Source organism: Pholcus phalangioides, unplaced genomic scaffold (genome assembly GCF_987345545.1).
Source record: "Pholcus phalangioides strain wild (caught in Gottingen) unplaced genomic scaffold, Ppha-v1.0 ptg000024l_1, whole genome shotgun sequence".
Lineage (NCBI taxonomy): Eukaryota > Metazoa > Arthropoda > Arachnida > Araneae > Pholcidae > Pholcus > Pholcus phalangioides.
Genome location: NW_028301616.1, coordinates 28,775,484 through 28,789,142, shown reverse-complemented (window position 1 = coordinate 28,789,142; position 13,659 = coordinate 28,775,484). Strand labels below are relative to the sequence as shown.

General features: G+C 42.6%; 1 protein-coding gene across 4 annotated transcripts in view; it reads left to right on the top strand.

The window, feature by feature from the left end:
• Nucleotides 1–13,366, top strand: part of LOC149069161 (band 7 protein AGAP004871-like) — an 88,279-nt gene extending 74,913 nt beyond the window's left edge. For 3 of the 4 annotated variants that reach the window (XM_089251022.1, XM_089251023.1, XM_089251024.1), the window contains 6 exons: nucleotides 552–624; nucleotides 5,491–5,573; nucleotides 5,687–5,890; nucleotides 7,797–7,852; nucleotides 7,978–8,056; nucleotides 11,414–13,366. In XM_089251022.1, coding sequence (XP_089107148.1) covers nucleotides 552–624; nucleotides 5,491–5,573; nucleotides 5,687–5,890; nucleotides 7,797–7,852; nucleotides 7,978–8,056; nucleotides 11,414–11,602 — 684 coding nt within the window. In that variant the 3' untranslated portion in view covers nucleotides 11,603–13,366. The remainder of the gene's footprint in view (nucleotides 1–551; nucleotides 625–5,490; nucleotides 5,574–5,686; nucleotides 5,891–7,796; nucleotides 7,853–7,977; nucleotides 8,057–11,413) is intronic. The other variant, XM_089251021.1, reaches the window with a different exon arrangement.
• The last annotated feature ends 293 nt before the right edge of the window (nucleotides 13,367–13,659 follow it).

Below are 13,659 nucleotides of genomic sequence, written 5' to 3'. Positions count from 1 at the left end.
TTTGCCGGTGCGCAAATCGTTTCTCCCATTTATTTATTTTTTGCCGGTCCGCAAATCTTTTCTCCCATTCATTTATTTTTTGCCGGTCCGCAAATTACTTTATTTTTTGCTGGTCTGTGTTTGAGCATTTTATTTAGTTCTTTCTGGTCCCTCAAAACATTCCACCCCTGTTTATTTAGTTTTTTTTTAGGTCCTCAAAGTATTCGTCCCTTTCACTTAGTCCCGTTTACGAATAGTCCCCAAAAAGGTGGACTGAGAAAAATCATCTCAACGGAAAACTACACACGCACGCGTGCACAGCTAAAAATAAATTTCACTAAAATCATTGAATAAAATTTCATCGATTACAAAACGGAGGAAAAACAAAACTCCGCGAAATTTAAAACACGAAATTTTTGCGGGGAAAAAAAATATTAAACTATATGATATTACGGAAGGGGGGGGCGGGGACTTTTTGAATATTTTTAGCTGGAAATAATCGATTTCGTGTAAAATTTGCATAATTTTTTTTTCCCCTCAATGATATTAATTATGAGGAATGTCCGTTGCAGGTTGTTCAAGAATATGAAAGAGCCGTTATTTTCAGGCTCGGCCGACTCATGAAAGGAGGAGCCAAAGGACCCGGTATGTTTTGGTACAGTTTGTTTATTTGCTTCATTTACCGATTTTTTATAGGTAAAAAACTCAATTTTAGTTCGTGAACGTGCCTCGAAAAACGTGGGAATAAATTAACGGGGGGCCACGTGTTGTTCTTGACAATTAACCGAAATCAATCTTTCGTTTTCTAAGTAACAGATTAATGTTATTTTATTCTGTATGAACCCCAAAACATAGCACGTAACATACTGCGTTTGTTTCGACCAAAATGGGCCAATTTCCATCTAATATTGTGGGTTTACAATAAAAATTCATTGCCACCAGTTCACCGCTAGTGAAATTCACCGACCAAAAATTAATCGATTGCAAATTCACCGACTAACAATTCACAGCTCACTGACTCAATTTTTTCACTCACTGACTAATTTTTTCACTCAGTGACTCATTTTCCCACTGACTTATTCGCTCGCTCACTGACTCTTTTACTCATTTGCTCGCTCACTGACTTATTTGCTCATTCACTGGCGCATTAGATCTCACTCGCTCACTCACTCGCCTCAAAAAAACCACTTGGCCCGGGGGCCCATGATGCTCTTAAGACGGCCCTGTCTAGGTGTCGCATCCCGCCCCCCCCCCCTGCGAATCAAGTTTGGGTTGTGACCCACAGCTCGATAAACCCTGGCTGTAACTGTATTTGTACAGCCCTTCTCGAGAGCCCCCTGTGAATCAAGTTTTGGTCAGGACTCATAGCTCAAGAGCCCCTTGGCTTAAACGATCCATCTCGGAAGCCCGGTGACCCAAGTTTGGTCGCAATCCGTAGGTTAATAGCCCCTGGTTTAATGGATATATAAAACAACCACTTCAAAGCATAAACAGGCACAGAAATCAATACCTCCATCTCGCCGCCCCAATAAAGGTTGGCAACGCCCCTAGTAGCCGCGACGCACACTTTTGGAAAAAAAGCCACACATACATTCAAAATACATATCCCGGCATGCGCGGATTTGTTACACATTCGGTGTGCATGCGCGGTCGAGAAGTACTATTACGTAGCCTGAAAAACTAAAATATGGTATTTTCAAAACCCTTGCTGAGACTTTCGCATGGGTTTCTATGAATTTGTTGCGTGTCTTCACCACGTTGTTGCCGCAAATGGTGGATATTTTTGAAAATATCGTAAATATTTTAGTGGTTTTTTTTTTTTAGATTTCAGAGCCATTTGTTGCAAAAAGTTTCAACTAATTTCGAAATTTTGTCGGACGGACAATTTACTGTTTTCTCAAGCACAATGAATGCCACAAACGGTACATTTCTATATCGCTCCCCCTCTTCCTTGTTTTCCTGTTCATTTCTTCAAATCTCGTCAATTTTGGGTCACCCTATATTATATCAAAGTTTCTCCATAAAGGGCCACATCAGGAGCTAATCCGGGGGAGGAGGGTGCCGGCTCCTTCCAAAAGGCCAAAAAATATGAGAAAAATTATACTATCTCGTAAAATACGAGACGATAGAACGAACTTTCACAATAAGTCGCCTTCCTGAAACATTAGCCTGGATCCATGCCCGGATTACCCCTGCAGTTCTGGGATATATATCTAAGGGAGCCATATCTAAGGGGACCACGGGTTAGTGTCCCCCCCCCCCTAAAAATTGAATGAAATCAAATGGAAATGACTTTAAAAGTTCATTGATAAGTTTATTGTACTTTTCTCGGCCAGTGGGACTGTTTTTCGAGATCAGTGAAATCCGTGACGCAATCAGGGGTGTCGGTTGTGTTTCGGACGCGTAGGTACTCGTCTTGAGTATTATTTACGAAATTTTGATTTTTGAGTCGATTCTGCGGTGCTCGGACATATTTTAAGAATTACCGTGGGTACTTAGCGCCCACAGCAACTCCGGCTCCGATGCCACTGGATGCAATGAATGCATTTATAACAGGACTGGTAATGGATTTGTACGACTCATCTAGGAAGTACCCGTGAATCAAGTTTAGGTCGTGACACCCCCACCCCCCCCCCCCATTGCTCAAGAATCCCTGGATTTAGTTCGATTTGAACGCCCCATCTCGGAAGCTCTTTTGATCCAAGTTTGGGAAGGGAACCCTTGCCTTACACTAAGGACATATTATTAGTCTAAGAGTAGAAGGTACCTAAATGCTATATATGGGATCGATCCTATGAATTGGCTGAACTAAGGGACCATGGAAATAAAAAACTAATTTTCTGAGGGGGGGGGGATGAGACAAATGAGTTTGGAAGACTGGTGTAGGTGATTCATGCATGAATATTTTTAGGTTTTCTCTGCCATAAGTCCCTCTTCTCGTGTATACAACCCGATGAATTTATTAACCTATTCTTCTCTTATGGTTGTTGAAAGTGTGTGTTTTTGCGAGCATAAAAATATAACATTTGCGGGTGGTCCTCGTGAATTTTTGAGTCTTAGTCAATTTACAGTGCGTTCAACTGCCCTCTCAAACGTCAAGGTTGTTTTGCCTCTTTTATTTGGAGTATGCATGACAATAGCGAGCACTTACATCGTCAACGGGGTGAGTCTCTTCAACCAGTTGCTCGCAGGACCGTCTTAAGATTGAAATCATCATGAGTCCCCGGGCAAGTGATTTTTCTGATTCCCTACCAGACCAATTTTCGGAAAGTTCAACTGCTTTCCGTTTTTCTGAGGCCCCCCCCCACCCCTTTTCTCTTGAGGTGCCCGGGTGGGCCCATGCGTTAAGACGGCAGTGGTTTGCTCTTGGGGCACCCGAGAATGCCCGCAATAGTGGCCGATTCCTTACTCGCGAAGTATTTTGATGGACCAACCCTCCTCTTTCAATTTGCATTCAAACGGTCAGTTGCTTTTTAAGTTATAGCACATATGGATCTATACGTTGTCCCAAATTGTTTGCCCAGCGGATGGCTCTGCAACACACCGTTGACTTTAAAAACACACCTTCCATTTTAGATGAAAAAAACGCACATTTAATTAGTGAAATGTAGAACTTTCTACAGGGTGGGCAAAAAGTTCGTAGAAACTTTAAAAATTCATAAAAACCGGAAAAATAACCGAAATAAAAAGCGGTTTGCAGGGTCAGCATCACTAGGTCACGGGAACTTTTTCAAGACAAGAATAAAAAAACAACCGATAGGTGGCGCTGACGTACACAAGTCAAAGAAAAGATACCCAAATAACGAACACACACCTCCAAATCGTTTATTAAAGCAGTACTTGTTCCACATGATCACCACCACAGGGAACAACACATTGCAGGCGAGTCACAAATCCAGCACCGGCAGAGTGCAGCAGGTCCACATACACGGTTTACAATGGTGAACTTGTGTTGTGGATTAGGAGTGTAAGTTCTTATAACCGTCTCATTCGCATATTTCCACCAAAGTTGCTCGTACCAACGCCACCTATCGGCCTTTTTGAGGGGTTCCCACCCCCTTGTCTTAAAAAAAATTCCCGTGACCTAGTGATGCTAACCCTGCAAACCGTTTTTTATTTCGGTTATATTTTTCCGGTTCGCATTCATTTTTAAAGTTTCTACGAACTTTTTTGCCCACCCTGTATTATGTTATCTGTAGGATTCCATACACCCCATAGTGTTGCTTCAGCTGTTGGTCATTCTATTATATTATGTACCAGCAGGACTAGACAAATCGCAAAAAAAAAAAACTAGGCACCAGAACAATTTTTTTAGGCTTCAAAAAACAACTTTTACGGGAATGAAAAGGTCAAAAATATAATGCTTATTTTTATGCTTTTGAGGCATAGGGGCCATTCAAGTATTACGTCAGAAAATTTTTAGTCATTTTTGACACCCCCCCCCCTCCCGTCGGTGAAAATCAGCAGAGACTTTGATCCCCCCCGTCAGCACTCTCCCCTACCTCCTAGCGAATATTGGTGGGATCAGAAGTGATCCCACCAGAAAGATCAGTGGAATTCAATGGAAATGTAGTGATCAGGGCCGGGAAACAAAGAGGGTGGTAGTCAGTTGCCCCGTGGTGGTAAAATTACGCATCTCCCCCCCCCCACCCCACCACCACGGACACAAAATGATCCCTAGTTACGGCCGTGGTGAGCGCCGATACCACCATGAAGGTTGCTGGCAGGTTCGCGGATTCGAACTTGGAGATAGAACATAAATAACAAGTTATTTCCCTAAACGGACCCGAGGGGACCACCGATAGATGGCGCCATCATTTCCAACCCGACTCGATCGCCAGTGAATTGCCGTAAGGCGATATGACCAGAGTTTGTGTGCTATAAAGTAGTTACTGCCGTGATGATATGTAAGTATTAACCCCTCCGTCGCTTACAAGTGATTGGAAAGACATTCGGATGATCTCTGTTTGACAAATCGATGATAAATATGGTAACCTTGTCCTAACCTCACCACATGTTAGAAAAAGGAAAGAAGGAAAAACTAGAAAAGTAAGAAAAAAAATCAAATGAAAGGAAAACAGTATAATAGATAAGTATACAGTATAATAGATAAGTATACAGTATAATAGATAGTATAAGACATACTTATCTCTTACACACTATGCTCTTTCTCACTTATCTGCAATTCTTACAGATAAGAAAGTAAGCACGAAAAGTAGATTTCTCTTTTCACCCTCACCTACCAGTTTTCTTTCGTTCTTAGATGTATATAGTGGAACGATACATAACGGCGGTAAAAGAGAAATACCTTTTTTTACGTAGGGTTGCAACAAAGCTTCGCGGTGATTAAGAGAGTGGAAAGAAAACCGAGAGAACAACTTTTTTGAATTCATTCCGCTGGCGTTTGGACGCAATATTACGTCCTTGATCGTAAAGTGGTTAAATATCATGTTATAAACACAGATTTTTCGTGCACCAATGAGAATATTGTCTGTTGTTAATTTATTTCAGGTATATTTTTCATCATACCTTGCATCGATACATACTGTAAAGTAGATCTGCGTACCGTTTCATTTGATGTACCACCTCAGGAGGTAAAGCAACGCTTCGCTCCATTCTTCTCCTTTAATTGAGTTTGAGTTTTTTTGCAACTTGTATTTCGCCGTTACGGTAACAGTACTGTATATTTCTGATTTGTTTTTCGTAGATACTGTCCAAGGATTCGGTGACCGTTGCAGTGGACGCGGTGGTGTACTACCGCATCAGCAACGCCACCATCGCCGTGTCGAACGTCGAGGACTATGGCCACTCTACTCGCCTGTTGGCAGCCACCACCCTGCGCAACGTCCTTGGCACGAAGAACCTGTCCGAGATATTGTCCGAGAGAGAAACTATCAGCCATGTAATGCAGGTGATCATGAAATTACCGTCTGGTAGCAATATGGGCTTCCCCCCACCTCCGGGATAAGTACAGGGTGGACGAAAAGTCACTCGATTGTTTTTTTTATGATTTTGTAAGAAATTCATACTGGTGAGTCACAAAAAAAAACCCTTGTAAATTTTTTGTCTTGTGGCACCCTTGTAAATTTTAAAACATTCAGTGGCAACTCTGATCCCGAGACACTTAGTGGCACCCTAAGTGCCATGACACAGTTTTAGGAAACACAAAAAAAACAGTCATATTACTACTCTAAATACAACTTTATTGCCAAGATGGTACCCAGGGGGCCTGTTTCTTGCCCAGCGCCCCCAAAATTAGCTGTCTTTTGTATTTTGGGCACAGATCGCATCTCTTTCCCCTGCATACGCCTCTGCCTCAAAGAAGACTACATATAAGGGACCCCAAAAATTCAGCCAGGGCCCGAAGTTATGAAAAACAGGCCCTGGCAGCGGTAGGAACACCCTTCGGGAATCACGAGTCTATGAAATTTCCAAATTTTTATGCACCTGTCACCCTTGAGAATGAGACACATATCACACTATTTTCTCGAGACTATGTTTTCGATAACCAATGTCACAATGATTAGGGATCACCATTAGGGATTCTCTGTTCAAGGGGGTTACTGGTTGAGTGGAAGCCAGCGGGTCTCGTTCCTTGGGCTTCTAACTTGCGGGGCCACCGAATTTCAGTGCAACCCCTCTTAACGGACACCCTTTAGATTCGGTCACCCCCCTCTTTTACGGCCAAATAGTAATTTGCCCTTGTATAATAAAAGTATGCATTTCAAACCTCTAATTGACGGTCACCCCTCTTTGACGGACGAATTTTTTTGTCCCGCCGGTGACCACAAAAGAGAAGTTTTACTGTACATACTTCGACCGCTCGTTTAATATTGCTGGGTTGTCGAAATGAGTGATTGCTCCAGCCAATTGCCCCAAATACCTAGTTTTGACCCTGATCGACACCCTGAAGAACACACATGATCAACCTGTGGCCCTCGGAGTCAACTGATGTGGCCCATGACCTGAAATCTAATTTTGTAAAAAATGAACTAAGCCGCGCATTTATGCAGATCACTTGAGTGATCCAAAACACAGTTCCAGAGCACTCAAGTGACCCGTGGTGTATGCACATTAACAGATCACTTAAGTGACCTACGCCACATTTACAGATCATTGAGTGACCTGAAGTGCTGTTCAGTCCTTTCGCGGCCTATTTGCAGATCACTCAATTGGACCACGACACATTTCCACACAACTTAAGTGACCCGCGGCACTTTTATAGAGCACTGAAGTGGTCTGCGACTCATTTCCGCATCAGTTAATTAATCCGCGGCACATTTATAGATCACTGAAGTAGCCCGTGACACGTTTGCAAACCAATGAAGGGGCCCGTACTCTCTTAAAGGTTGAGCACCTTTGCCCTAAAGACTTTTTTAACGAATCCATTCAAGATCACAGTCATATTATATTATATACGACATCATAGGTCTTTGCCATGTAAGATTATCACGAAGACGGTAAATGCCTAAATATTCTTAGGGCCGTCTCAAAAGCATCATGAGCCCCGGGCTAGAGATCTTCGGGTAAAAGGGGCCTACCCTCCTAGAATTGCATTGCCAGCCCTCCCAGTTTACATACTTACTCTCGAAAATCGAAGTATCAGATGTCATATTCACATGAGGCCCTCCTACGTATATAAGACTTCTTCCAGGCCACACCAGGGTGTGCCCATGCGATAAGATGGCTCTAGTTTAAAATGGACTAGGTTAATGCATGCATAAGTTATCGATGCCGATATTTTCATTGAAGCAGTTATGATGGAAAAAATGCATTTATTCATTTATTGTAAAGGAACTATTAATTTGTCGTTTTAGTCAAGTCTAGATGAAGCCACAGACCCTTGGGGTGTCAAAGTCGAAAGAGTTGAAATGTGAGTATCCATAATTAGGGTCGCACAAATAAATGAAGTCGAGCGCATGCCGTCATACTGTATATATATTGTTGCTGTTGTTGTTTTGCCCGATTTTCATGCATATTATTTGTTTCTGATTCCAGTAAGGATGTGAGGCTGCCTGTGCAGCTGCAGAGGGCTATGGCTGCAGAAGCTGAGGCTGCAAGGGAAGCCAGAGCCAAGGTGAGGAAAGGGTCTACGTATACAAACAACTAATACAAATACAACGCCACAACAGGCAAAATGCCCAACGAGGTGGCTGAGAAAAAGATGCCCATAACAAATATGGATGTCATAGATTTCAAAAATACAGAAACCCAATTAAAAACTAAAATTATAAACAATATATATACATGATAAAATTCTATACAATGCCCATAATGTATTTATGGTTGTCTTATTCTAAGTATGGAAAGCTTCTCGATTTACCAATGTTAATCGATTTACCAATTACTGTGTTCATCCAATGTAAACATATTCAAAAAATGAAATCTCTCTTCATAACTCAAGCCCCGTGTGCGAATAAGGACACGCGTAGCTCTTCTCTGCACCCCTTCAACCAAGTCTATGTCCCTCCGTAGGTATGGTCTCCAAAACCTTACAGCATACTCCAGTACAGGACGAACTAAGCCTCGAAAAAGCGGAAGAATTACTTTAGGTGAACGCGAAGAGGCCTTTTTGAAAATGAGACCAAGCATTCTATTCGATTTTTTGACCACCGATGAACAAATTTTCTCAACTAATTCATTAAAATATTTGAAAGGGGATTGTAATTTTAAGAGTCAGGGGCGTAGGCAAGCGGAGATTCAGATGGGAGCGATCGCCCCTTCCAGGAGCTGAATAAAATGGGGTAAATTTGTCTGTGTCCTAAAAAAGGGGGAATGGTCCAATGCCCCTACAACAGTCGCTTCTCCAACACATCGCCCTGCCTCCGCTCCATTTGCAGCTGAAGATGTCTGCCTTCGGTCCATTCGAAGCTAAAGATATTTGCCTCCACTCCCCCATTTGCAGCTGAAGATGTCTGTCTTTGGTCCTCGACACTAAAAATAACCTCCGCTCCATCCGAAGCTAAAGATATTTGCCTCCGAACCATTCGAATCTGAAAATTCCTGCCTCTGCTCCATTCGCAGTTGAAGATGTTTGTCTTCGTTCAGGTGCAGATCCGCGGTCGGTGGGAGAGGGGGGGGGGAAGGGATGATAGGAAAAACCTGAATAATATATGGGAAAATTTCTCTTGTCCCGTAAAATACGGGATGGTTCAACGAACTCACACACCCCTCTTGACACATCGTCCTGGATCCGCTCGCCCTGTGCGTTGGAAGTATTTCGAACCTGCTAGTGCTCTCGTCGTCTTGAGCTTCATGTTGGAAATTATGGTTTCTTAATCATTCTGGGAGTTGCTCTCGGACCGTTCTACAAATTTCTGTGTGCGCGCTTGAGCACCCGCAGCACCCCCAGCTCAGACAACTGTTAAGCGTACATTTCGATTAGGACTGCTTAACAGAGCCATAGCTCAAAATTAGATCGATCTATAAATAGGAAATACGAAAAATGTGTTATTAACAGACACACACATATATATATGGCCTACCCCCACCTCTGAATGGGCCTTCATTTTTGACAGAACCTCCCCAGATTTAGATTTTTTGCTGGTTCACCTTATATATTTATTATCAATTTTCAAGGAAGTTAATAGTTTAAAAGAGAGGAAAAAATGTATATATCTGGGTGCTCCCCCCCCCCCCACACAGGCTAGAGCTCTGTCGGACACTCCCATGTGAGGGTCATTATCTTAACAGGGCCATGAGCTCTCGGGTAAAGAGATATTTTAGAATGGAGGAGAGGGGAGGGGGCGCGCTATCGAGCTTGAACAGTGGCAACTTGATTCAAGGTGTATGTCACATCATTTATATCAGGGGTGGCCAAGCTCTTTCTGTTCGCAGGCCAACATAGTAGTCAGCTATAGCGTCGCTGGCCGCATCTGTGGTGCAACTTCGATGAATACGCCGCTTCATTACTAATTGAATTAACATTAGTTGGTTATTAAATTAATTTCATCACTGGAAATAAAAAGTTTGTGAGCAGATCGTTAATCAAGAAATCTGCTGTTGGAACCAATAGTTCAAAAATAATGATCACAAATTTAATTTGTTCACTTTTACTAAGTCGCGGGCCGCACAAAATCACTTCACGGGCCGCATACTTTTTCAGATCACTTGAGTAACCCATGACACATTTTCCAGATTTCATTCAATCGGACCGTGGCCCACGGCACATTCCCAGATTACTCATGTGTAAATTAAATGACATTTGGTTTATCAGTAAATACTCGTATCTAGGTTAATTAAATTTTTGTGCAGGGTGTCTAATTAATCCGTAAATAGTTTAAAAATTCATAAAAATTGATGAAATGGGTATATTTGAAAAAGTTGTGTTGTTTTGAGTGCGTTTTAAGAATAAAAATTTAGTTCCAATTTTTTTCGATAGAGGGCGCAAATCACTGGATTATTAAATCCCTGTATTTATTAGAAATTGCTATTAGATATGCAAATCAGAGTCCTAGAAAATGCAGGGTGCATGATTAACAGCTCATTTCTGAATTTTCGTGTTTCTGGTGCCTTACATAAGATTTTCACTCCGATGTTGACATCGGTGGATGAAGCACTGCTGTGAAGTTTTTTTTTACCTCAGTTCAGGGCCGGCTAATAGTATCATGGGCCCCCGGGCCAAGTTGTTTTTCGGATGCCCTACCTAGTAAATCTTGGAAAATTTCAACCGGATCTCATTTTCGTGAGGCCCCCTCTTCTCTTGCAGCCCCCGGGCCGTGCCCGGGTGGGGGGGGCATGCGCAGCGCCCTCTATCGGAAAAAATTGACTATTGTTCCCCTGTACCAGCCCCCCCCCCCTTCGTGAGAATAACTTTTTCGCAAACCGTATTCATGTGCGTATCATTTTCTAAGATTCCGGAAAGGGGGGAACCTCTGGCTAGGGCGAGGATTAGGCCTACGTGAAATATGAGTTTTTCGAATGTTAATTGTACATTCGAGATTTGTTATTGAGAAGCTAGACTTTTTAAGCTAAGGGCCGTTCAAGTATTACGTAAGCAAATTTTTAGCCATTTTTGACCCCCACCCCTCCTTGTGAGCAAAATTTCGTCATTAGCTCGGCCCCTCTGAATCCTAACTCATATTTTCATAAAGGGTGGTTGATGACGTAAGCATTATCCAAATCCCCCCCCCTTGTCATCAAAAGTCAGCAAATCGGAAACCCCTCCCATCGATGATGACGTAATACTTGAACGGCCCCCCTTTATATTATAAGCAGGTCCTGACTTTGACATGAGAGAGTCCTGGGCAAAGCAGGAACTAATGGGGCCCTTGCAGATAGGGCCAAAGATGTTTGGTTAATCAGTGAAAATATGAATCAATGTTGCTTAAATTTTGGGAGGGTCCTCACTTGCCCATGTGGCCCTATCGTGCCCAGATTACAAGTACAATTGGGGATTCATCCACTAAACTGAAATCTATGTCTTTTTTTGCAGGTGATCGCTGCTGAAGGTGAGCAAAGGGCCTCAAGGGCCCTAAAAGAAGCTGCTGAAGTAATAGCGGATTCACCCTCGGCCCTGCAGCTCCGATATCTGCAGACACTGAACTCGATAGCGGCCGAAAAGAATTCGACCATCGTGTTCCCTCTGCCGATGGAACTTTTCAGGGGGATGCAAAAGCAATGAGCATCGAAATCTATGTATAATTTGAGCATGTTGTTTCATTGTATCTTCTCTGTCTGTCAGTCTCGTCTCTCTATTATCTGGCCATGCATGTACATGTTGTAATACTAAACGCTCGACTTTGAGCGTTTACGTGATGGTGTAAAATATGTGCGTATGTATACTCGTATATATATATCTTGTATATTTGCTCTGACAACAAGAGGAGCATTCTCATTGGCCGGTAAAACTTGGAATATCTAGAGAACAATCGCGAAACGTGGTTATATATTATATATCATTGTGCATCCTTTTTTTTTTAATTTTCTACGTGGTATCTCGTTATACTCTGCTGCTATCTCTCCAGGCATGCATGTTGCGCATGTAAAAAGATGCCGCATCGGTAAATGCCAAAACAGGCTTTTGTATAATGCGCGTGCTGTGTAACCAACGGGGAACATTTCATAAGTATGAAACCGTTTGGCAATATTTCAAGCCTCTCACGTCCGTAATGTCTTGTTCAGTGTGTCTTCTGGCATCGATTGGACATGATCAGACGTCATTTTGAATCACGTCGACAGCGTGTGATGGAAATGTTGCGGTTCCGGTTTTGTCTCGTGGTCAGGGCCGCAACTGGGGGAGCGGGGGGGAGCAGGTGGGTCTGGGGTCACGGGCGCTGGACGACCAGAAGGGACATCGAATTCACCCTTCAACTTTTTCTTCTTCGTGGCAAGGGTCGCCAAAATGCCGGCTTGCCCTGGGTGACAAAGTATGTAGTTGTGGCTCTGCTCGAGGTTCCCACAAGGGTGGAGGCTGGCATGAGGACTCCAGCCTGTGAGGATTCTTATTTTTTCACTGGGATCTTTCGCCAAAAATCCCAGTCTTGAGGGGGGGGGAAGAGATTTTCTCTTCTTCAGGAGTATTGCCCCAAACCTATATTCACGGGACATCTCTGAGTAACTTTATAGTGTAGGTAAAATAAGATTACACCAATGCTCATGAGCTAGAGCTTTATCAGACAAAGGGCCGCAGAGTCGTCGGAAGTGTTATGCACCTGTGGGTGCTCTGCTTTAGCTTCATATGGCAGATTTTGATTTTGAATGGATTCTGGAGATGCTCCGGTGGTACAGAATACTGTGGGTGCTTGAGCAACCACTGCTACCCCGGCTCTGACGCCGCTGGCAGGCCGTAGGGCAAGTTAACAACCCGGCTTCCATAGATGTTAGTACATATTCCCATCCTTAGCATTAACTGATGGCGTGATTCAAAATTTGTTTGTGTACGATTACATACCGCAAGACATTACGCATGCGCAAAATTATGAACAGGCGCAATTCGAAATATTGCACAAACCAGTCTTCACTTAAACAAATTTGTTTTTTTGAATTTCTAAATTATTTTGATTATAAATTGCAGATAAGATGTTAGAGATATAACGTTGGAGATAAAATATTAAAGATATTCAAATATATGTACCAAGACCGTAGCGAGGGGAGGGGGACTTGGGGGTCTGGTCCCTCCCCCTTTCCCCCGAAATGTGAGAAAATTACTGAAAAAAGGGAAAAGATGGCTAAATATATTGTACTATGGTTCCCTCCCCCCGAATGAAGTTTCTGCTACGGGTCTGATATGTAAGTGTATTTTATGGGGGGCGGGGGGGGGGAGAAATATTATGTGCAGTATATTGTGGATGTGATGAAATGTTTTTGATAGAAATTATTGATGTTCGGACAATGGAAATATTTAATTTCTTGATTCTATAAATATATATGAAATTGTTGATTAGTACCTATTTCTGAAATTTTTGTCTAATATACTGTAGGTACTTTCTTTCTTTCAAACTCAGGTCTATCACCATGGGCAATTTACTACCTAGTGAGTTGCGCCGGAGGTGTAAGGGTGTGTACCCAACAGTTTGAGTGCGTATCTAGTGTTGTGTCTTTTTTGTCAGTGCTGCCATCTATATGTTCAGAAGTGAAGTGTAATGATTGAATATTTGTACCGTTTGTAGGACTGTTGCTCTCTGTGGCGAGACTTTTCAATATGCTGCTCTAATTTCATCCCAAAATTTCTTCTTTTTT